This window comes from Schistocerca piceifrons, chromosome 1, assembly GCF_021461385.2.
Source record: "Schistocerca piceifrons isolate TAMUIC-IGC-003096 chromosome 1, iqSchPice1.1, whole genome shotgun sequence".
In the NCBI taxonomy this organism is placed as follows: Eukaryota; Metazoa; Arthropoda; class Insecta; order Orthoptera; family Acrididae; genus Schistocerca; species Schistocerca piceifrons.
The window spans coordinates 529097483-529119625 of record NC_060138.1 but is presented as its reverse complement, the minus strand read 5'-3'; the positions used below and the strand labels follow the sequence as shown (position 1 = coordinate 529119625).

The 22143-nt window shown below is 43.6% G+C and overlaps 1 protein-coding gene across 1 annotated transcript in view; it reads left to right on the top strand.

Moving 5' to 3' along the window:
* LOC124746573 (ionotropic receptor 21a) overlaps positions 1 to 22143 on the top strand; it is a 189468-nt gene that overhangs the window by 152728 nt on the left and 14597 nt on the right. The window contains exon 9 of the mRNA XM_047248945.1: positions 18472 to 18667. Coding sequence (XP_047104901.1) covers positions 18472 to 18667 — 196 coding nt within the window. The remainder of the gene's footprint in view (positions 1 to 18471; positions 18668 to 22143) is intronic.

The window sequence follows — 22143 nt, the reverse complement described above, 5'->3', positions numbered from 1 at the left end:
ACCTGGACAGCAAGCTACACCGCGATGCAGAGCGCCTCTCTTGCAGAGTCTGCCACTTGAGTTTGTTAAACATCTCCGCAACGCTATCACGGTTACCAAATAACCCTGTGACGAATCGCGCCGCTCTTCTTTGGATCTTCTCTATCTCCTCCGTCAACCCGATCTGGTACGGATCCCACACTGATGAGCAATACTCAAGTATAGGTCGAATGAGTGTTTTGTAAGCCACCTCCTTTGTTGATGGACTACATTTTCTAAGGACTCTCCCAATGAATCTCAACCTGGTACCAGCCTTACCAACAATTAATTTTATATGATCATTCCACTTCAAATCGTTCCGCACGCATACTCCCAGATATTTTACAGAAGTAACTGCTACCAGTGTTTGTTCCGCTATCATATAATCATACAATAAAGGATCCTTCTTTCTACGTATTCGCAATACATTACATTTGTCTATGTTAAGGGTCAGTTGCCACTCCCTGCACCAAGTGCCTATCTGCTGCAGATCTTCCTGCATTTCGCGGCAATTTTCTAATGCTGCAACTTCTCTGTATACTACAGCATCATCCGCGAAAAGCCGCATGGGACTTCCGACACTATCTACTAGGTCATTTATATATATTGTGAAAAGCAATGGTCCCGTAACACTCCCCTGTGGCACGCCAGAGGTTACTTTAACGTCTGTAGACGTCTCTCCATTGATAACAACATGCTGTGTTCTGTTTGCTAAAAACTCTTCAATCCAGCCACACAGCTGGTCTGATATTCCGTAGGCTCTTACTTTGTTTATCAGGCGACAGTGCGGGACTGTATCGAACGCCTTCCGGAAGACAAGAAAAATAGCATCTACCTGGGAGCCTGTATCTAATATTTTCTGGGTCTCATGAACAAATAAAGCGAGTTGGGTCTCATACGATCGCTGTTTCCGGAATCCATGTTGATTCCTACATAGTACATTCTGGGTTTCCAAAAACGACATGATACTCGAGCAAAAAGCATGTTCTAAAATTCTACAACATATCGACGTCAGAGATATAGGTCTATAGTTTTGCGCATCTGCTCGACGACCCTTCTTGAAGACTGGGACTACCTGTGCTCTTTTCCACTCATTTGGAACCTTCCGTTCCTCTAGAGACTTGCGGTACACGGCTGTTAGAAGGGAGGCAAGTTCTTTCGCGTACTCTGTGTAGAATCGGTATCCCGTCAGGTCCAGTGGACTTTCCTCTGTTGAGTGATTCCAGTTGCTTTTCTATTCCTTGGACACTAATTTCGATGTCAGCCATTTTTTCGTTTGTACGAGGATTTAGAGAAGGAATTGCAGTGCGGTCTTCCTCTGTGAAACAGCTTTGGAAAAAGGTGTTTAGTATTTCAGCTTTACGCGTGTCATCCTCTGTTTCAATGCCATCATCATGCCGGAGTGTCTGGATATGCTGTTTCGAGCCACTTACTGATTTAACGTAAGACCAGAACTTCCTAGGATTTTCTGTCAAGTCGGTATATAGAATTTTACTTTCGAATTCACTGAACGCTTCACGCATAGCCCTCCTTACGCTAACTTTGACATCGTTTAGCTTCTGTTTGTCTGAGAGGTTTTGGCTGCGTTTAAACTTAGAGTGAAGCTCTCTTTGCTTTCGCAGTAGTTTCCTAACTTTGTTGTTGAACCACGGTGGGTTTTTCCCGTCCCTCACAGTTTTACTCGGCACGTACCTGTCTAAAACGCATTTTACGATTGCCTTGAACTTTTTCCATAAACACTCAACATTGTCAGTGTCGGAACAGAAATTTTCGTTTTGATCTGTTAGGTAGTCTGAAATCTGCCTTCTATTACTCTTGCTAAACAGATAAACCTTCCTCTCTTTTTTTATATTCCTACTAACTTCCATATTCAGGGATGCCGCAACGGCCTTATGATCACTGATTCCCTGTTCTGTACATACAGAGTCGAAAAGTTCGGATCTGTTTGTTATCAGTAGGTCCAAGATGTTATCTCCACGAGTCGGTTCTCTGTTTAATTGCTCGAGGTAATTTTCGGATAGTGCACTCAGTATAATGTCACTCGATGCTCTGTCCCTACCACCCGTCCTAAACATCTGAGTGTCCCAGTCTATATCTGGTAAATTGAAATCTCTACCTAAGACTATAACATGCTGAGAAAATTTATGTGAAATGTATTCCAAATTTTCTCTCAGTTGTTCTGCCACTAATGCTGCTGAGTCGGGAGGTCGGTAAAAGGAGCCAATTATTAACCTAGCTCGGTTGTTGAGTGTAACCTCCACCCATAATAATTCACAGGAACTATCCACTTCTATTTCACTACAGGATAAACTACTACTAACAGCGACGAACACTCCACCACCGGTTGCATGCAATCTATCCTTTCTAAACACCGTCTGTACCTTTGTAAAAATTTCGGCAGAATTTATCTCTGGCTTCAACCAGCTTTCTGTACCTATAACGATTTCGGCTTCGGTGCTTTCTATCAGCACTTGAGGTTCCGGTGCTTTACCAACGCAGCTTCGACAGTTTACAATTACAATACCGATTGCTGCTTGATCCCCGCATGTCCTGACTTTGCCCTGCACCCGTTGAGGCTGTTGCCCTTTCTGTACTTGCCCAAGGCCATCTAACCTAAAAAACCGCCCAGCCCACGCCACACAACCCCTGCTACCCGTGTAGCCGCTTGTTGCGTGTAGGTTAGTTAGGTTTAAGTAGTTCTAAGTCTAGGGGACTGATGACCTCAGATGTTAAGTCCCATAGTGCTTGGAGCCATTTGAACCAGTTGAGTTTGAGGTCCAATTGTGGCGCAGGCCCCACATAGCCATGGACCCAAGTTGTCAACAAGGCACTATGCAAGCTGGCGATGGCTTCATAATTGTGTGGGTTTTGTTTGCGTGGAATAAACTGGGCCCCGTGGTCTAACAGAACAATTACTGATTGGAAATGGTCGACTTGGAAACCATTTGCAGCCATTCATGGACTTCATGTTCCCAAACAACCATGGAATTTCTATGGATGACAATGCGCCATGTCACCAGGCCACAGTTGTTCGCGATTGGTTTGAAAACATTCTGGACAATTTGAGCGAATGATTTGGCCATCCAGACCGCTCGACATGAACCCCATCGAAGATTTGTTAGATATAATCGAGAGATCCTGCACCGGCAACACTTCCGCAGTTATGGATTACGGTAGAGGCAGTATGTCTGCAGGGGACTTCCAACGACTTGGCACGTTGAGTCGCTGCACTACGCCAGGCAATATTAAAAATGGCTCTGAGCACTATGGGACTTAACATCTGAGGTCATCAGTCCCCTAGAACTTAGAACTACTTAAACATAACTAACCTAAGGACATCACACACATCCATGCCCGAGGCAGGATTCGAACCTGCGACCGTAGCAGTCACGCGGTTCCGGACTGAAGCGCCTAGAACCGATCGGCCACCGCGGCCGGCTAGGCGATGTGAGATCCGACACGACATTAGGAGCTAACCCATGACTTTTGTCACCTCAGTGTATATATATAGTTAAGTTTGTACGGAACCTTTGGCGTGCCACTCCTACTCGCATTCATTCGGTATTTTTTTTTTTTATGTATAAACCGCTGTAGTACAAACGCTGACATTATGACCGCTGCTTAATAGCTTGATGCCCACATTTGGCACGCAATACAGCTGAGATTTGCATGGCACGGATTCAGTAAATCCTTGCTACGTTTCCGAAGGTATGTGGCACCAGATGTTACGCTATTCACGTTAATTACGGGTCGCTTATTTGTAGGCGCCCAGTAGCGGTTCCGATGTGTTCCATCGGATTCAGTTCAGGCCAAGACTTCAACATCAGTTTGCTGTCAGGATCCCCCATCGCAGCCCGATACCCTCTTCGTGATACGTATAGTTATTCTAATGGATTATGCCACTCCCGTCGAAGAACACATCACCCATGAAGGGATGCAAACGGTCTGCAATAAAGTTCATGCAATCAAATGGTTCAAATGGCTCTAAGCACTATGGGACTTAACATCTGAGATCGTCAGTCCCCTAGACTTAGAAATACTTAAACCTAACTAACCTAAGGACATCACACACATCCATGCCCGAGGTAGGATTCGAACCTGCGACCGTAGCAGCAGCGCGGTTCCGGACCGATGCGCCTAGAACCGCTCGACCACAGCGGCCGGCATTCATGTAATCCACAGCTGTCATGTTGGCTTCGATTTCTACTATTGGTTTCTTGAAAGCCCAGGTGAATGTCCTCCAGAAAATCATACTATACCCATCTTCCAGCGTACGTTACGTGATGCGTGTTTCGAGAGCAAATCTCCTGGATGATGGCTTATCCGGGCATGACCAACGGCCTAGTGTAACAACAAACTTGATTTATCCGATCAGCGACTGTTTTCATTTATCCACTGTCCAATGCCGATGATTCCGTGTCCACTGCAATAGTAACTGACGCTGTGGTTGCGTCAACGTGGGAACCACGTATGTCGTCTGCAGCAGAACCCGATCTGCTGGACAGTGTGCGTCGAAACACATGTGCCTGCACCAGCTCTGTATTCTGCGGTCAGATCTGTCGTAGATCACCGCATATCCTGTTTTACAGATCGGGTAATCCTCAGAGCTGCACATCCTGTGATGAGGCGTGGACGTCCAACACGTGGTCGAGTTTCCATCGTCCTTTAACCACTTTCCATGGATGACCACGACAGTAGCATGCGAACTGCCGACCGGCGCCGCCGTTTCCTATATGCCGGGCCATAACCAGCTGCCCTTTGCCACAGTCGCTTATATCAATGGATTACTTCATTTGCGGCTCGTATCGTCCATAAAATGATACCCCAGTCGTCTCTGTTCTGGCCGAGAGGTTCTAGGCGCTTCAATCCGGAACCGCGCTGCTGCTACGGTCGCAGGTTCGAATCCTGCCTCGGGTATGGATATGTGTGATGTCCTTAGGGTTTTTAGGTTTAAGTAGTTCTAAGTTATAGGAGACTGATGACCTCAGATGTTAAGTCCCATAGTGCTTAGAGCCATTTGAACAATTTTCGTCTCTGTTCCGTTTATAAACTTCCCTTACCACGTTACGTGCTCGCAACACCCCAAGACGGAATTCAGTCTCTTGATGGGCAGTGGTCGTAATGTTTCGGCCACCTAGCCGAGTCAGATATTTTTTTCGCATGGGGACTGGGTGTTGTCCTCACGTTCGCATCGTCATAACTGACATTCTATACTGAGATGGCAGTATGGGCACGTCCCGAAAGCCAGTAAGTCAAAACAGAAATGTTTTGGCTCTTCATGTTTTGGTTGATTGGAATTTGAATAAAAAGTTGATGAAGTTGCTTCAAACTTCTCAGTAAGTTCATAATGTGACGATGCAACAAATGCCACACCTCATATCCATGGGCGTTGGCAATAGGGAAGGAATTTTTGAAATTTGGAACACGCATTCTGATATGTTGAATACGGATGCGCTTAAGCAACGGTTAGAGATCAGTAAATGAATCAAAACCAGCCCACAAGTTGCAACAAAAGGTGGTTTTATTCAACCTTTGACCGTGATTTTGGTGGATATAAACACGCCTTCTTCAGAAATAAATGTAATTAAAATTTCACGTTGTGAAAACATCACAATTCTTACTTGACAAGCCCTGGTCACAGGGACCAGCATATTTACTAATGTAAACAATCAGGTGCGCTGACAGCATGTCAGATAGCTTCGTTATTTGGTGTTTTTCCAATGTGAAATTTTAGTTACATGTGCTTCTGAAGAAGACTGGTATACATCCGTCGAAACCATGGTCAAAGGTTGAATAAAACCACCTTTTGTTGCAAATGGTTGGCTGCTTTTAATTCATTTACTGACATGTTTTTTTGTTTATCACAGAATTCTCACGAATTTATAGCAATGATTGCTTGCGACTCTACTAAATCGCAAATTTAACATTGCCGAACGTGACGAGAAATACTGTGACCTTGATAAACACTACACACTGGTAGTTTTTGCTGCGAAATTGTTAACGGAATTTTTAGGTAATTCATTGGACTGACGGCGGTTTCAACGTTCTTCTACAGGCAAAATGGTTGCAAACCTTTACGGGATTGAGTCTAAATAGCGTCCCCAAGCTTTCCTTGCCACTCCTTCGCACAATTGCGGAAAGGAATAGATTCAACAGTCTGGTGCGAGGATATATAGCAAAAATACTAGAAGATAACTTCCGATCCTTTCGGATACAATAAGTTTTACATGCTTCTTTTAAATTTGGTTCCTGAAGAACGACACTTTTTTAAAATTATCCGAATCAGTTACATCAAAAGAGGCAATTTTAAAATCCTGTGCCGTCTTGCGAAAATTTCTGCGTATGCCCATGCCTCACATATCTTCAACATGTTGAAACCGGTCCTTTTTATTGAACTGTCAATCATTTCAAAACTATTGTCATCCAGCAGGCTGGTTTCATTTGTTCAGTGTTTATTTGACAAAGTAAATTAACCCAAAGAATCGACACATTCTTCTTGATTTATGCAGCCAACGAAACCAATCTCCGGTTAATATTTCACGCCCCGTCAATAATGTTTGATAGATTTATATGTTTCTCGCAGTCGTAGTTATTACAGATAACGTATAAATTCCTGATGAACATTATTGTGGCATATATATTCGGTCAATTTTAATTAAATTGAAAGGTGTAGTACAAGTTACAGAAGTAGCGTGTTAGTTCGCGCGTGAAATACTGTAAGATACAAATCAGAAAATAAACAAATGCGGTAAATGAAGCAGTCAAAAAGGAATACAAACGTCTCAAAAATGAGATCGTCAGGAAGTGTAAAATGGCTAAGCAGGGATGGCTTGAGGACAAATGTAAGGATGTAGAGGCTTATCTCACTAGGGGTAACATAGATACTGCCTACAGGAAGATTAAAGAGACGTTTGGAGATAAGAGAACCACTTGCATGAACATCAAGAGCTCAGATGGAAACCCAGTTCTAAGCAAGGAAGGGAAAGCAGAAAGGTGGAAGGAGTATATGTCTATCTATACAAGGGCGATGTACTTGAGGACAATATTATGGAAATGGAAGAGGATGTAGATGAAGATGAAATGGGAGATACGATACTGCGTGAAGAGTTTGACAGAGCACTGAAAGACCTAAGTCGAAACAAGGCCCCTGGAGTAGACAACATTCCACTGGAACTACTGACAGCCTTGGGAGAGCCAGTCCTGACAAAACTCTACCATCTGGTGAGCAAGATGTATGAAACAAGCGAAATACCCTCAGACTTCAAGAATAATATAATAATTCCAATCCCAAAGAAAGCAGGTCTTGACAGATGTTAAAATTACCGAACTCTCAGTTTAATAAGTCACAGCTGCAAAATACTAACACGAATTCTTTACAGAAGAATGGAAAAACTAGTAGAAGCTGACCTCGGGGAAGATCAGTTTGGATTCCGTAGAAATATCGGAACACGTGAGGCAATACTGACCCTATGACTTGTCTTAGAAGCTACATTAAGGAAAGGCAAACCTACGTGTCTAGCATTTGTAGACTTAGAGAAAGCTTTTGACAATGTTGACTGGAATACTCTCTTCCAAATTCTGAAGGTGGCAGGGGTAAAATACAGGGAGCGAAAGGCTATTTACAATTTGTACAGAAACCAGATGGCAGTTATAAGAATCGAGGGGCATGAAAGGGAAGCAGTGGTTGGGAAGGGAGTGAGACAGGGCTGTAGCCTATCCCCGATGTTATTCAATCTGTATATTGAGCAAGCAGTGAAGAAAGATCCATGGAGAAGAAATAAAAACTTTGAGGTTCGCCGATGACATTGTAATTCTGTCAGAGACGGCAAAGGACTTGGAAGAGCAGTTGAACGGAATGGATAGTGTCTTGAAAGGAGGATATAAGATGAACATCAACAAAAGCAAAACGAGGATAATGGAATGTAGTCGAATTAAATCGGGTGATGCTGAGGGAATTAGATTAGGAAATGAGACACTTAAAGTAGTAAAGGAGTTTTGCTATTTGGGGAGCAAAATAACTGATGATGGTCGAAGTAGAGAGGATATAAAATGTAGACTGGCAATGGCAAGGAAAGCGTTTCTGAAGAAGAGAATTTTAACATCGAGTATAGATTTAAGCGTCAGGAAGTCATTTCTGAAAGTATTTGTATGGAGTGTAGCCATGTATGGAAGTGAAACATGGACGATAAATAGTTTGGACAAGAAGAGAATAGAAGCTTTTGAAATGTGGTGCTACAGAAGAATGCTGAAGATTAGATGGGTAGATCACATAACTAATGAGGAAGTATTGAATAGAATTGGGGAGAAGTCTGTGGCACAACTTGACTAGAAGAAGGGATCGCTTGGTAGGACATGTTCTGAGGTATCAAGAGATCACCAATTTAGTATTGGAGGGCAGCGTGGAGGGTAAGAATCGTAGGGGGAGACCAAGAGATGAATACACTAAGCAGATTCAGAAGGATGTAGGTTGCGGTAGGTACTGGGAGATGAAGAGGCTTGCACAGGATAGTGTAGCATGGAGAGCCGCATCAAACCAGTCTCAGGACTGAAGACCACAGCAACAACAACTTCCGGTTAGAGAAGCGTGGTGGAAGACTTTAGTGAACGGCTTCAGAGATGGCATTGCGTTTCATAGAAAGTGATGGCCAATAGTGGTTGTCAGTATCAACGAATTTGCCGTTGGTTACAATATGTATTTCCTACTCAACCACGACATTGACCAAGGAAAATACACCGCACTGCCAATGTTCTCTGGTCAGTTGTGCATATATTGTACTATCAACTCCGATTAAGCGCTGACTCACTATAAGCCGACCGAAGCGTCCTCCCTCCCAGGTGCAGTAATATTGTGCTCGACTAATACACATATAAGGGCCGAGGCAGTTGGGACATCCCTTCTGCAATACATGCAGAAAGAGTAAACACACTAAGTTAAAGTGGACAGCATAATCAATTTGTCTCACTCACCTAAGTAATTTTTAACTTTATTGTTGCCGAGATGAGACACCCACCTTTTTAAAAAAATGTAGCTATGTACTCTTTAGGGTTCTGTGCCTCCAGTGCTAAAAACGAAACCCTTTTAGGATGACTTGGCCAAATGTTAAAATCCATTTTTTCTCAGGAACGTGGAGTGTTATCAAGTTGAAATTTATGTGAAAAAAATTAAGTTGCTAAGTAAATGTTCACATATTTGATACTCGCAAAGTCACTCGTCAAAACCCATAGTGCAACTACCTGTTATACGGAATTAAGTTAGTACTGAAGCCTCACAACGCGAATCATACTCGCATTTGTCCGTTTTTTTCTGTAGGATTGCAAAGATTCCTGGAAGAAGACTTCACTGACGTAACATGTGCAGAACGTGATCAAACAGTAAGAAGACAATAGCATCACAAACGACTGCCCCACCGTCATGAGAAGAGATGCCAAAATGTCTTGACCTACTGTACCAGATGACAGCAAACACGTGATTCAGTTTCTCAAAGCCTGCAGTAGTAATCTTGATTACGACAAAGATACATGAGATTTAGGAAAAGTTGCAGATTAAAGAGATATAGCTGTGTACTATCAACAGCTCAGATGGGAAGAAAATACTTCGTATGCAAGGAAGGGAAGGCTGAAAGGCGGAGGGGAATATAAACATGGTGGGGCAAATAAAAGTGACGTGGAGAACAGAGTTCCACGGTACAAAGACGAGCAGCAAGGAAAGGAAATACAGTACTAATCTGACCATAGCAGACTTTGGAAGTGACCACCATTCATCTCTTGACACTTTTTGGCCCTGGTCAGCAAGTTGTTGAAGGCAGATCGAAGCTGGACTGCAGGAATTGCGGCAGTCTCATCCGAAATGTTCTGCTGCAGTTCTTGAAGACTATAAGGGCTATTGCGACACATCTTAAACACAATCAGCGTGAAACTGTCAAAAATGTACAGCAAACTTCAGAGGGAGATATTAGAAGAAAGGCGTTGCTTACGAAGTTCCAACAGCCCACGTTTCAAAATAATTCAAGAAGCATATTGATTTCGGTATCTTATATCTTTTGTAGCGACAACAACGATGAATTTGAGAAATACGGTTTCATACAGAAGAGTACCGACAAATTTTCTTCTCGCCAGCCATACGTGACGGGAATAATTGAGAAAGAAAATTATATTGGTACTCTCCACGGCAAGCGTTACAGTCGCTTGCGGAATACAGGTATAGATGTTATCACATAATTTCGTGATTGATTGTCGACGAAAAGTCGGTCGGTTGAAACGTAGCAACAAGCTCTTTATGTATACGAAGTGTGATTCGATTAACAACCCCAACTGAGGGTCATATTGATTAAACTGAAACTCCGCTTCAGTTATAAATGACATTGTAGAACTCAATATGAAGCCAAATTTAAATCACGTGAATTCCATCTTTTCTGATATATAAGACATATTTATAACTGCAGCGCAATATTGCTCATTCCATAGCATTCGAATTCTAATTTTAAGATTTCTGTAAAAAAATCCGCATTTCGATTGCTGAAACCTGTTAAACTCATCGCCCTATTGTAGCGTACCAAAATCTGAGCATCAATGACACCGATACACCGTAATAGGATAATAGGTTACATGGCGGATCTACTATTTGGCGACTTCTAAAATCATTTTCTTCTTCTGAAATTTCCGTATCACGTCAACTGTGACCTGTTAAGGTTCCCATCTTTTTCTTGGTCTGCCAGAATCTATTTTCACTTTTGGCTTAAGGTTGTTTACCTGACATGGCAGTCTCTCTGGATCTGTTCTTTGCAGGTGTTCATTGTATTTCCTTTTGTTTTCATCCAGCTTTTCTTTCACACTCCGAATTTTCAATTCCTTTCGAATATCTTTCCTTTTACATCCCTTCACCGCCCTAAGAAATCTGATTTCTATAGCCTGTTTTGTATTTGTTTCTCTTGCCTTTTATTCCAAACCCACGATTCATATTCATGTAATAGGGTTGTTAATGCAACTGTTTTATTAAATTTCAGTCGTCTTCCAATGCGTGTTTTACGCTTTAAATTTCTCTCAATTATTTCGCAGATGCTTCCAAATCTATTCAATTGTACATCTTCTTCGTATTCGTACGATATTATACATCCAAGATTGTGGTATCACACATCGATACTACCTCCACCGGTGTCTCACAGGTGGCAACGGTAGCGCACGTTTCCGACAGACACCGATAGCAGTCGCACGGAGATCCGGCGGATCCAACGATGTGCGCCCACTAGCCACACCTCTTAATGGCTCCGACTACTAGCGCGCTCTGCCGCCACGATATAGGACGGCCGGCGGCTGCTACACGGCGCATCTCAGTCGCAGGCTTCGACAGACTTCAGTCTTAGCCTTCGACAGTTTGCTCACGCATTAGTAGAAGGAACTTCACATTGCACTGTGCTCTTTAGTTTGCTTCTTGTAGTAGCTGGACTTTATGGCTTTTTTTTTTATTTTTTGTAAAATTTCTTCACATGGTTGGAGAACGCTATAAGTTAAGTAAAGCTTCAGTTTACTGCATCTACGTGTTCGCTAATCATTTCTGCCCCTGGCCAACTTCCCTACAACGAAAGCTGCTGCACCACTCCGTAGCCCATCTCTCTGTACCGTTGTGTATGAAGTACTACATAACAAAGATAGTTAAAATACTTTACCTATTTAACCGTTCTTTCATTAATTCCTATCCTAGTTCTTAATGAATATATTAGAATTACTAGAAGAATTACTGGAAGATATTTTTATACTATATTCTATACATATTTTACTTGGTTAAAACATTCCTTTTTCTTATTCGTCCCCCCCTCCCCCCTGAGAAAAATCAGTTTAAGATCGTCAGCATACAGGAGTGATTTTAGTTTTATCGAATTTTTCTGTAGTTGTACCACCGTGTTCATCCCAGTATCCAGTCTGCAAACTACATCGTCAATGTAAATATGGAACACCGTAGGGGATAAACTACAGCCTCATCTCAGCCCTTTATTTGTACCGGTTGTGTATATACGCCTTCTATTAAACTACTCGTGTTTTCCTATACAGACTTTTGATAGCTATATAAACTGTAAAGAGTAAACTCTGTGCTCCATTATTATCTCTAACTTTTCGCTAATCACATTGTTAAAAGCGTTCTCAAAATCTATAAAAACATTATGTGTCTCTTTGTTAAATTCACTCTGCGTTTCAATAAGTTGTCGTAAAATAAAAACTGCATGTTGGTCGTTCATTTCTAAGTATGACCTGTTCTTCCATTAGTAAACATCGTGCTATTCTTTTCAGCCTTGTGTTTAAAATTCTTGCCTAAAGTCTCTAGCTGTGTCAAGTAAACCCTCTGAGTTTTCACACATATAATTCAAATAAATTGTATCCTTTTCTGTTTTATTTGATGTTGTCATACCCTTATAACAATTAGATATTAGAATCTTTTTCAAATCATTTATATAAATATATCCTCTTCTTCTTCTTCTTTTAGCTACCGTTGATCCTGTCTATTATGGGCTCCACTGTACTCAGGTTTCGGCAAATCTATCCTTACTAAAAACCAGTGCAACAGTGACCTTTAAATCGTTTTCTTGTAAGAAAAACACATGAATACACTATATTTTTTCCTTTCTCTGAGAGCTAGGGAGGAGCCGCGCCTCTCCCGTCTCCTCCCCCCCCTTCCTCCCTTACCCATAGCCATTGGCGCCAGACACTTTACCGTGGCAGTTTCGGATGGAGGGCGTTCTGAACTATGGCTCCAAAAGACAGAAGCAGAGGTAGAGCCTGTACTGCCTCAGAACACAATTGTGCGACAGCATTACCGAAAGCTTTGTGTGTTCTGCTTTGCTTTCTATTGGTCGGTGCTCATTTCTTGTATTTTTTTCCTTGTTTTGAAACACGTGAAGATACTAGTCCTGGTCCGTTAGGATGGTCAGGTACCATTCTCCCAACACCAGAAGCAATAGGCGATTCCGTCGACCATATATGTCAGTTCTACCCTTGCAGGACCACGGACCAATCTAGTGCGCTGCCAGCCCTTCAAGAGAAAGATGGGGCTTATTGACTTTCACCTCAAGCTTCCCCGTAGCGTTCGGACTTTCCTTTGTTTACGGTCGCGGGCCGTCAGCTACATAACATTATCCCTACAAAAGTACATGATGTACACTTTAACGTGACTGCAGGCCGCAAGCGTAAACAAACGTGACCCTCGACACCTGCGGGAAAGGTTGACACGCAGGGCAACAAGTTCCGCCCTTCCCTTGAATGTGTGTGAATTCCTAAGGGACCAAACTACTGAGTTCATCGCTCCCTAGACTTACGCACTGGTTAAACTAACTTATACTAAGAACAACACAAACACGCATGCCCGAGGGAGGACTCGAACTTCCGGCGGCAGGGGCCGCGCAGTCCGTGACATGGCGTCTCAAACCGCGCGGCACCATTGCATACAAAAACCTTGTAGACTAGACATCCCAACTCTGATGCGTCGATGTTGATGTGTCTGGCTGCTTTGAAGTTCCTACTCATTCGATGTCACGTGAGTAACAATTCCATCAGTGACATTTCATCTATTCTAAAACTACAAAAGTATACTATTGCCGATGTGGTTGTGGAGTGGAAATGCGAAGGAACAGGCACAGTTAAACCAAGACCAGGAAGATCTCACGTACTGACGAACAGGGACCGTAGTACATTGCGGACAGTGGTTGTAAATTTTTTTTTCGATGATTGTCACAGGCGATGGAACATGGGTTCATCACTTTGCACCGGAAACAGAACAGCAATCCATGTAGTGGCGCAACACCGTCTCTGATCAGAAGAAAAAGTCCAAAGCCACCCCTCCGCCGGTGCACCTAAATCTACATCTATATCTACACTCTGCAACACACCGTGAAGTACATGGAAGAGGGTATACCAGTTATTAGGGCTTCTTCCGGCTCTATTCAAGCATGGAACGCGGGAAAAATGATTGAATGCCTCTGTGCGTACAGTAATTATTCTAATCTTATCCTCACGAGCCCTATGTGAGCGACACGTAGAGGGTTGTAGTATACTCCTAGAGTCATCATTTAAAGCCGTTTCTTGAAACTTTGTTAGTAGACTTTCTCGGGATGGTTTACTGAGCAGGCGAAAAGCCATGCTTCTCGTTGAAGATGGCTCTGCCTGGCGAATAACCGAGCAGTTTTTAAGAAAAGGGCACCGTCTTCCTCCTCTACAACTCGGCAGAGGGGTTATCTGCGAGCCTGACGTGAAGGCAAATGTCTTGGCTGACAGCTTTGCGGATAACTTCAGGCCGATAGAGGATTACATCGATGAAGATGCACACAAACTGTGCAACGACGGCTGCCCACTTTCCTCGCAGAAGATGCAGGCTACGCTACAGAACCTATCAGTGAGGAAGAAGTAGACGCCCAACTTCGCTTCATAAATACCAGGAAGGCCTGAGGATATGATCAGGTGGAAGCTGTTATGCTGAAACAACTGCCACCTGATGCACTGCGGCCTGTCACAAATGCCTTCAATTATGTTTCGCCAACTGGCGACTACCCCTCTGCGTGGAAATAGGCGGAGGTGGTTGCCATTCCCAAACAGGGCAAAGACGCGAAGCTTCCACAAAACTGTCGTCCGATAAGTCAGCTCCCTGTTCTATCCAAAGTCTTCGAAATACTCTGTAACAAACGGCTCTTGGAGCACGTGAACAGGCAGGGGATGATTCCCGCAGAGCAGTTCGATTTGTGGCACGGCCACAGCACGCAATACCAACTACTGCGCTACTGCGTGCTGTCGAGGGCGCGATGGGAGCCCTGGAGCGTCGAGAGTACTCAGGGGTGGTATTTATTGACATCTCCAAGGCCTTTGACTGCGTGTGGCACGAGGGCCTCCTCTACAAGCTTTTTGTACTGGGGGTTCCGACGCCACACGTCAGACCCATCGCGTCATACCTGCGTGACCGGACGTTCCACGTTCGTGCCGAAGACGGCGTCTCAACAAATAGGCCTATAAGAGCGGGAGTGCCGCAGTGGTCGGTTCTCGGGCCCCTGCTGTACCCCCTGTATACATCCGACGTGCCACGCACCAAGAGAGTATCACTCATACTATACGCGGATGACACCGCACTCTACGCTGTTTCCCTAAGGATCTTCGTCGTTCGCCGCGGCTTACAGGAGGCAACGAAATTCCGACTGAGATATGATACCACTAAAAGTCAGGCCGTCCTAATAACGAGACGTAGAGTGCCCATGGACCTAGAGCAGTTGCGAATCATGGGAGGCTTCATCCCCTAGTCTCGCACAATTAATATCTAGGGGTAATCCTTCATAGGGACCTTACGTGGAAACCGGATGTCCGTGAGGTCTGGGGAAACCCGAATGGCCGCGCGGGATTAGCCGAGTGGTCTCAGGCGCTGCAGTCATGGACTGTGCGCCTGGTCCTGGCAGAGGTTGGAGTCCTCCCTCGGGCATGGGTGTGTGTGTTTGCCCTTAGGATAATTTAGGTTACGTAGTGTGTAAGCTTAGGGACTGATGACCTTAGCAGTTAAGTCCCATAAGGTTTCACACACATCTGAACTTTTTTTTTTTTTTGAAAAGCGTGTGGTCGTTTGAAGGCGCGGTATCCCCTACTCAACCCACAATCGACGCTTCCTCCACACTTTGGAAATTACGCTGTATTTGGCACTGATCTGACCAGTGTGGGGGAATGCAGCCGATACACACATACCTCGGCTCCAAGGGGTGCAAGGGAGAGCTCTGCGACTCGCCTGGCACCTACCGCTACCCGACCAGGGCCTTGCATGAGGAAACAGGGATCCCCATGATAAGGGATCGCACAAAACAGACTGCCTGACTGTTCTATGAAGCGTCGCGGCAGTCTGACAATAGGCTCATTTCAAGTCTGCACCGACAACGGACCACGAGATGGCCCGACCTGCTTCGGCAATGAGTTTAACAGAAACGGGTCAACGCTCCTCACACCAAGACGAAATACACGGAGGAAACGCAAGAACAGTTGGAAAAACTCAGCCTGCAGGAACAAAAACGGCTGTCGTTTAAGCCGTCGACAGACGGACCTTGCTGTCGAAAGTTAACATTGAGCGTGACAAGTTCAACGTGCTGCTGAACGCTCAGGAACGATGCGACTTGTGCATACGGTACGTGGGCCCCAACGTGGTATAAGCGATCGCAACGCACTCCAGCGGCAGTTGAGGGATGTTTCTAGTTCGTAAATCACACTGTTTACTCAACGGGCGCCCATAAAATTCCCACGTTAGCTCTATTAAAACGCACATTTCCTGCATCCTCCACAAAAAGGAAAGTACCATATCCAATCAATAAGGACACAGACTTATAAAAGTTCTATTACAAACAGCGGAGTACAAATTTGGAATACTTCTCCGTATAAGATAAACATTATTTCATCATTTCCACATTTTAGTAAAACCCCAAGGTCAGTCTTACTTGATCACTGTTCCTACCCAGTAGCAGAATCTTTGCAACATTTGAATTACGAAGCATAAAAGAAAAAGGAGCAAAGTATCTTTATACAAGTAGCGGAAGCTGTCCTGTAGATTAAGCCAATCGAACAAAGCCACCCCTAAAAAAAAAGGTGAATTTATATTTACATAACATCAAATATTATAGCATATACTTATATTAAACTAATAATAAAGTATCAGAACCTAATAAAAACGCGAATGTTAGGAAAATTTTTTTGGAAGTGTTGATACGCGAACCACCGCCCCAAGAAAGACTCACTAGTGGAAAGAGACGCTGCTCATTACACTTAACCAATAACACGCTCGTTGCATTTAATCGTATTGTGTTACCCCTTGCTATAAACGTTAATCGTAGATAATTATGTTACTAATTGAAATTTAACTATAACAAATTGTACCAAGAAAATGCGTTTTGGGTGGATCTTCAGGAGTCGCTGTCTTCAAATAGCCTATTCTCACAATAAGCAAGTTACAAGAATTCTTTTGCCACGAATATGAAGTTTCTCATTATTTTATTGGAACGAATCCCACAACTAACAACGGGTTTTCCAGTGATTCTCAATTTGCTGGTGCTCAGAAACGGGATATATACATATAGGCTTGAAATGAATGCCAATATGACGCCTCACAACTCTGTACTGAAGGGTGACGGCGTGCGTGTGACGTAGGTGGCGTTGTGCCATCTCATTGGTCAACGCTCAGACGTACGCTCAGAATATCTGACATGCTAGATATTGCTCTGCACGTTCGGAAAGACTCCCGAACATGGTATTCCACGCTATGACGTCAGAAACTCGGCTCGCTCAACGCTCAACGTTCGGATGCACGGTCCGTGTGCCGACGGCTTTAGGGAAAGAGCAGGTGCGTCTCCTGTCGAATTTCAGTTGCTGGTCACTTATAATCAGCCGCTGCCAGAGAGTACCTTCCGGCGACCACTTCGTACACTGTTCCGAGTTACACATTAAGAGTATTTCTGAAGTGACTTGTCGTGATTGTGTTGTAATATCTCTTTATATTCGATGAATTACTCTGATGCAATTCTACCCTTGAATGACGTTTACTAATTTTCTATCTTCATACTCGCAGAATCCATGCGCAAAGTAGTTTCATACAATAGCTATGCCATGAGCGCATAATTATTCTTTGTAGTACTCTCTCTGGTGGTGGTTCTTTTTAAAAAAAAAAAAAAAAAAAAAAAAAAAAAAAAAAAAAAAAAAAAAAAAAAAAGAGCTTCCGAGATTATCTCCGTGCCGATTAGCCTGAGCATTGTTTCACATTGTTTCATTGTTTGAAGAATTGTAATCTGTATATTGAGATTTATGACAAAAGATAACTGATACGAAATTGTATGATTAAAAGGGAAATATGTACATATTGCTCCTTCATACAAAAGGTGTGTATTTGACATTTGAGAATTAATGATATCCATCAATATACTGCGTAGTTGTTAATCAGAGGGGAACTTCCGAAAGACTGGATACGAGCCTGCATTCAATAATCCAAGAGCTCCATTACTTCTTCGGAAGGTTAAACTCCATCAAAGCCAAATATCAGCTCGATCTGAGGTTTCCCGACTGATTATACAACGCTCCCAAAAATACGAGGCATTTTATTTGTACAGATTAGCAGACTGCCGCAAAGCACGAGCCTGCAGAGAAGAAGAATCATCGCCTGATTTCATTCTAACAAGTAAAATTTCTGAATCATTTTGAGTGACTGAGCTATGACTGTGTTTCCTATTATGAATGATTGATTGCTCGAACGAATTGAGAACTACATAATTACATAGATAGGAGGAAAGATTACAGTGTGTTACTTATAACCGAGCGGTAGCCGGCGGCCGATGTGGCAACACCGCAGCGCCAAGTGACAGACGTCAACCATCAAGTAATTTCAAATGGAACTATAGTTCCTGCACTACAGTAGCTGCAGCGGTAGTAGTAGTGGCGTTTGTTGTTGTCGGTTGTGTGCTGCAGCAAGCGGTCGCTGCTGCACGTGGGCGAGGACTGCGTGGTGCCGTTCAGCGTGTCGCTGGCGCTGCCGCGGTCGGCGCCGTACGCCCCCGCGCTGGTGCAGCTGCTGCTGAGGGCGCAGCAGAGCGGCCTCGCCGCGCTCGCAGCCCGCGACGTCGAGTGGCAGCACGTGCGCTCCAGCTCCGGCCGCCTGTTCGCAGTGCGTACGCCCACACAGTAGCCCAGCCACGTCCTCACCAGCGCCGCATCCACGGTTTACTGCCCCTAGGTTGAAACTGTCGGGCAGGACCTGCCAGGGGAATCTTTGTGATATAGCTAAATTACGAAAATTACTTTTAGACAAGTTTTCAAATTAAAATTTTACGAAGGTCACTCCAAAAGAAATACACACTATTGTTTTTAATCCATGTTTTATTCTACATGTTTGAAAGTTTTACAGTCTGTAGATACATCCTTTAGGAACAATATTTTCATTTCTCCACATAATTTCCATCCCTCTCAACTGCCTTACGCCATCCTGGAACCAGCGCCTGTATGTCCACACAGTAAAATTCTGGACCAACCTGTTGGAGCCACTGTTTGGCAGCGTGCACAAGGGAGTCATCATCTTCAAACCTTGTTCCACGAAGAGAGTCTGTCAGTTTCCCAAAGAGATGATAGTCACGTGGAGTCAGGTCAGGACTGTAAAGCCGGGTTCACACGCGCGACGAAAGTATCGCCACAAGTCAAGACATTCTGGAGTGGAGCTGTGAGCTACCGTTCACACAGAACGCCACAAATTCTTCGTAATTGCGCAGTTTGAAAAATGGCGTCATTTGTCTCAGCTGAAATGATTCGGGCCTGTGCTAATGTTGTAGCGCAAATTGTGGCATTAGAATTGAGCGAAGAGTTAACAACAAAGAAAAGGAAACGCAAATGGATCCGTAAGTGGATATCACGCAGAAATTATATGGGAGCAACAAATACGCTCATAAAATAATTAACATTCGAAGATGAAAATTCATTCATAAACCATTTACGGATGTCGAAGAGAATTTCGAGTACTTGTTGAGCTGTGTATCAAGCTCTATTCAAAGATCGGATACACACATGCTCGTGTGAAACTTCAAGTAACTCTCCGATATTTGGCAAGTGGTGATTCCATGTCATCTCTCCAGTACACCTACCGTGTCCCGAAAAATACTATTTTAGTATTCTTGTGCGAAGTGCTGGATGCTACGTACGATGCCCTTAAGTCTCGTTTGAAGGTAAGTGATAAAACATAGCCCCTTTTGCTGTTCTCAACAGTGAAAGTAAATTGATTTTTCACCGAATTGAAATTTTCTGCACTCGTTAAGTAGCAGTATATACTATATATATGTCGCTGTTGACCACTTTTTCAACATAATAATAGCAAACGCACAAACAAAAGCACTATCTGCGAACGAATACGCACTAGAAAGGTTTGAATTCAGCCGCGAGGTAGCAATCGAATGAGGTTATTCGATTGTGGAGAAGGCAAAATGGCGCAACAAAGTAGAACCAAGTTCAACATTTTGTGGCGTGACAAAAGTTGCGCTTCTTAAATGGCGCCACCGAAACTAGGAGTTCACACATGCAACTACAAAGCAACTGCAGTTCGCCATTAGCAGTGGCGATACTTTTGTTGCCTTTGTGAACCCGGCTTAAAGCGGGTGTTTTAGTGTTGTCCATCCGAGTTTCGTGATCGCTTCCATGGTCTTTTGACTGACATGTGGCCGTGCATTGTCGTGCAACAGCAAAACATCCTACTTTTGCCGATGTGGTCGAACACGACTCAGTCGAGCTTGAAGTTTCTTCAGTGTCGTCACATATGCATCAGAATTTATGGTGGTTCCACTTGGCATGATGTCCACAAGCAAGTGTCCTTCAGAATCGAAAAACACCGTAGCCACAACTTTTCCAGCAGAGGGTGAAGTTTTGAATTTTTTTTTTCCTTGGGTGAATTTGCATGATGCCACTCCATTGATTGCCTCTTCGTCTCTGGTGAAACATGATGGAGCCATGTTTCATCACCTGCCACAACTCTCCCAAGAAATTCATCTCCGCCATTCTCATACTGTTCCAAAAGTCCGCTGCATACCATTTTTCTTGTTACTTTGTGAGCCACTGTCAACATCCTGGGAACCCACCTGGCACAAACCTTTTTTAACGCCAACACTTTCAGTATTCTGCAAACACTTCCTTCCCCTATCCCAAAGTAGCGTGACAATTCGTTCACTGTGATGCGTCTGTCAGCAGTCACCACTTCGTTAACGCTCTGCACACTGTCTGGAGTGTGTGCAGTACGAAGCCTGCCACTGCGAGGACAATCCTCAATATTGTCGTGCCCGCTTTCATCACGTAACCTGCTTGCCCACCGATTAACTGTACTGCGATCGACAGCAGCATCTCCATACACCTATTTCAACCTCTTGTGAATGTTTCCCCCTGTCTGGTTTTCACAGCACAGGAATTCTATGACAGTACGTTGCTTCTGACGAACATCAAGTGTAGCAGCCATCTTGAAGAAATGCTGTGACGGCACCACTCACGGGAATAGGTTGAACTAAGTTTGAAAACAAGCGGGAAGGATGTATCTACACACTGTAAAACTGTCACACATGCAGAATGAAAACCGTATTTTTACAAAAATAGTGTGCATTTCTTTTGGAGTGACCCTCGCATAATCAGCAAGTAATGTGTATTACATCAGTCGTAGAAACTTTCGCTACTCGGTTACGCTGCCGGACAAAGAAAGTGAAGCATCCAGAAGGGGTTAAGAAACAGAAGTCAAACTTCTGTCGTTGTCGTGGTCTTCAGTCCAGAGAGTCGTCTGATGCAGCTCTCCATGCTACTCTATCCTGTGCGAGCCTCTTCATCTTCTAATAACTACTGCAACCTACATCTTCTGAATCTGCTTAGTGTATTCATCTCTTGGTATCCGTCTACGATTTTTACCCTCCACTCTTCCCTCCAGTACTAAATTTGTAATCCCTTGATGCCACAGAACATGTCCTACCAACCGATCCCTTCTTCTAGTCAATTTGTGCCACAAATTCTTCTCCCCAATTCTAATCAGTACCTCCTTATTAGTTACGTGTTCGAAAGCTTCTATTCTCTTCTTGTCTAAACTGTTTATTGTCTTCGTTTCACTTCCATACATGGGCTACATACAAATACTTTCAGGAAACGCTTCCTGAAACTTAAATCTATCCTCTATGTTAACAAATTCAAAAACGCTGTAAGTAGGCTGTTTATGTTTTCTCTATGTAAGTAGGCTGTTTATGTTTTCTCTATGTAAGTAGGCTGTTTAGGTTTTTTATTGGTAACGCCTCCTCTGTATGACAATCACTGGCTGTGCTGTGGGCAGTCTGTGTCTTTTAAGTTTTCTTGACTTTTTGCAAGTTGCGTAACCGAATCGGTAGATGCAACTGCGTCAATTTTAGCTTGCAAGGTGTTGTGATTTTCATGAACAATAGTTTGCAGTTCTTTTATGGCTGCTACGTGATTCTGTAATGCATTTTCATGACGCGAAAAAATAGGTTGAAAATGCTCACAAATTTGAGTTTTTACGTCATTACAGACTTTTTGACATTTCGATTCAATGTGATGTAACTCAGCAGTTAAATCCTCACGTGTTCGTTCAAGAGTTTGCTCCAATGAGTCTAACTTTTT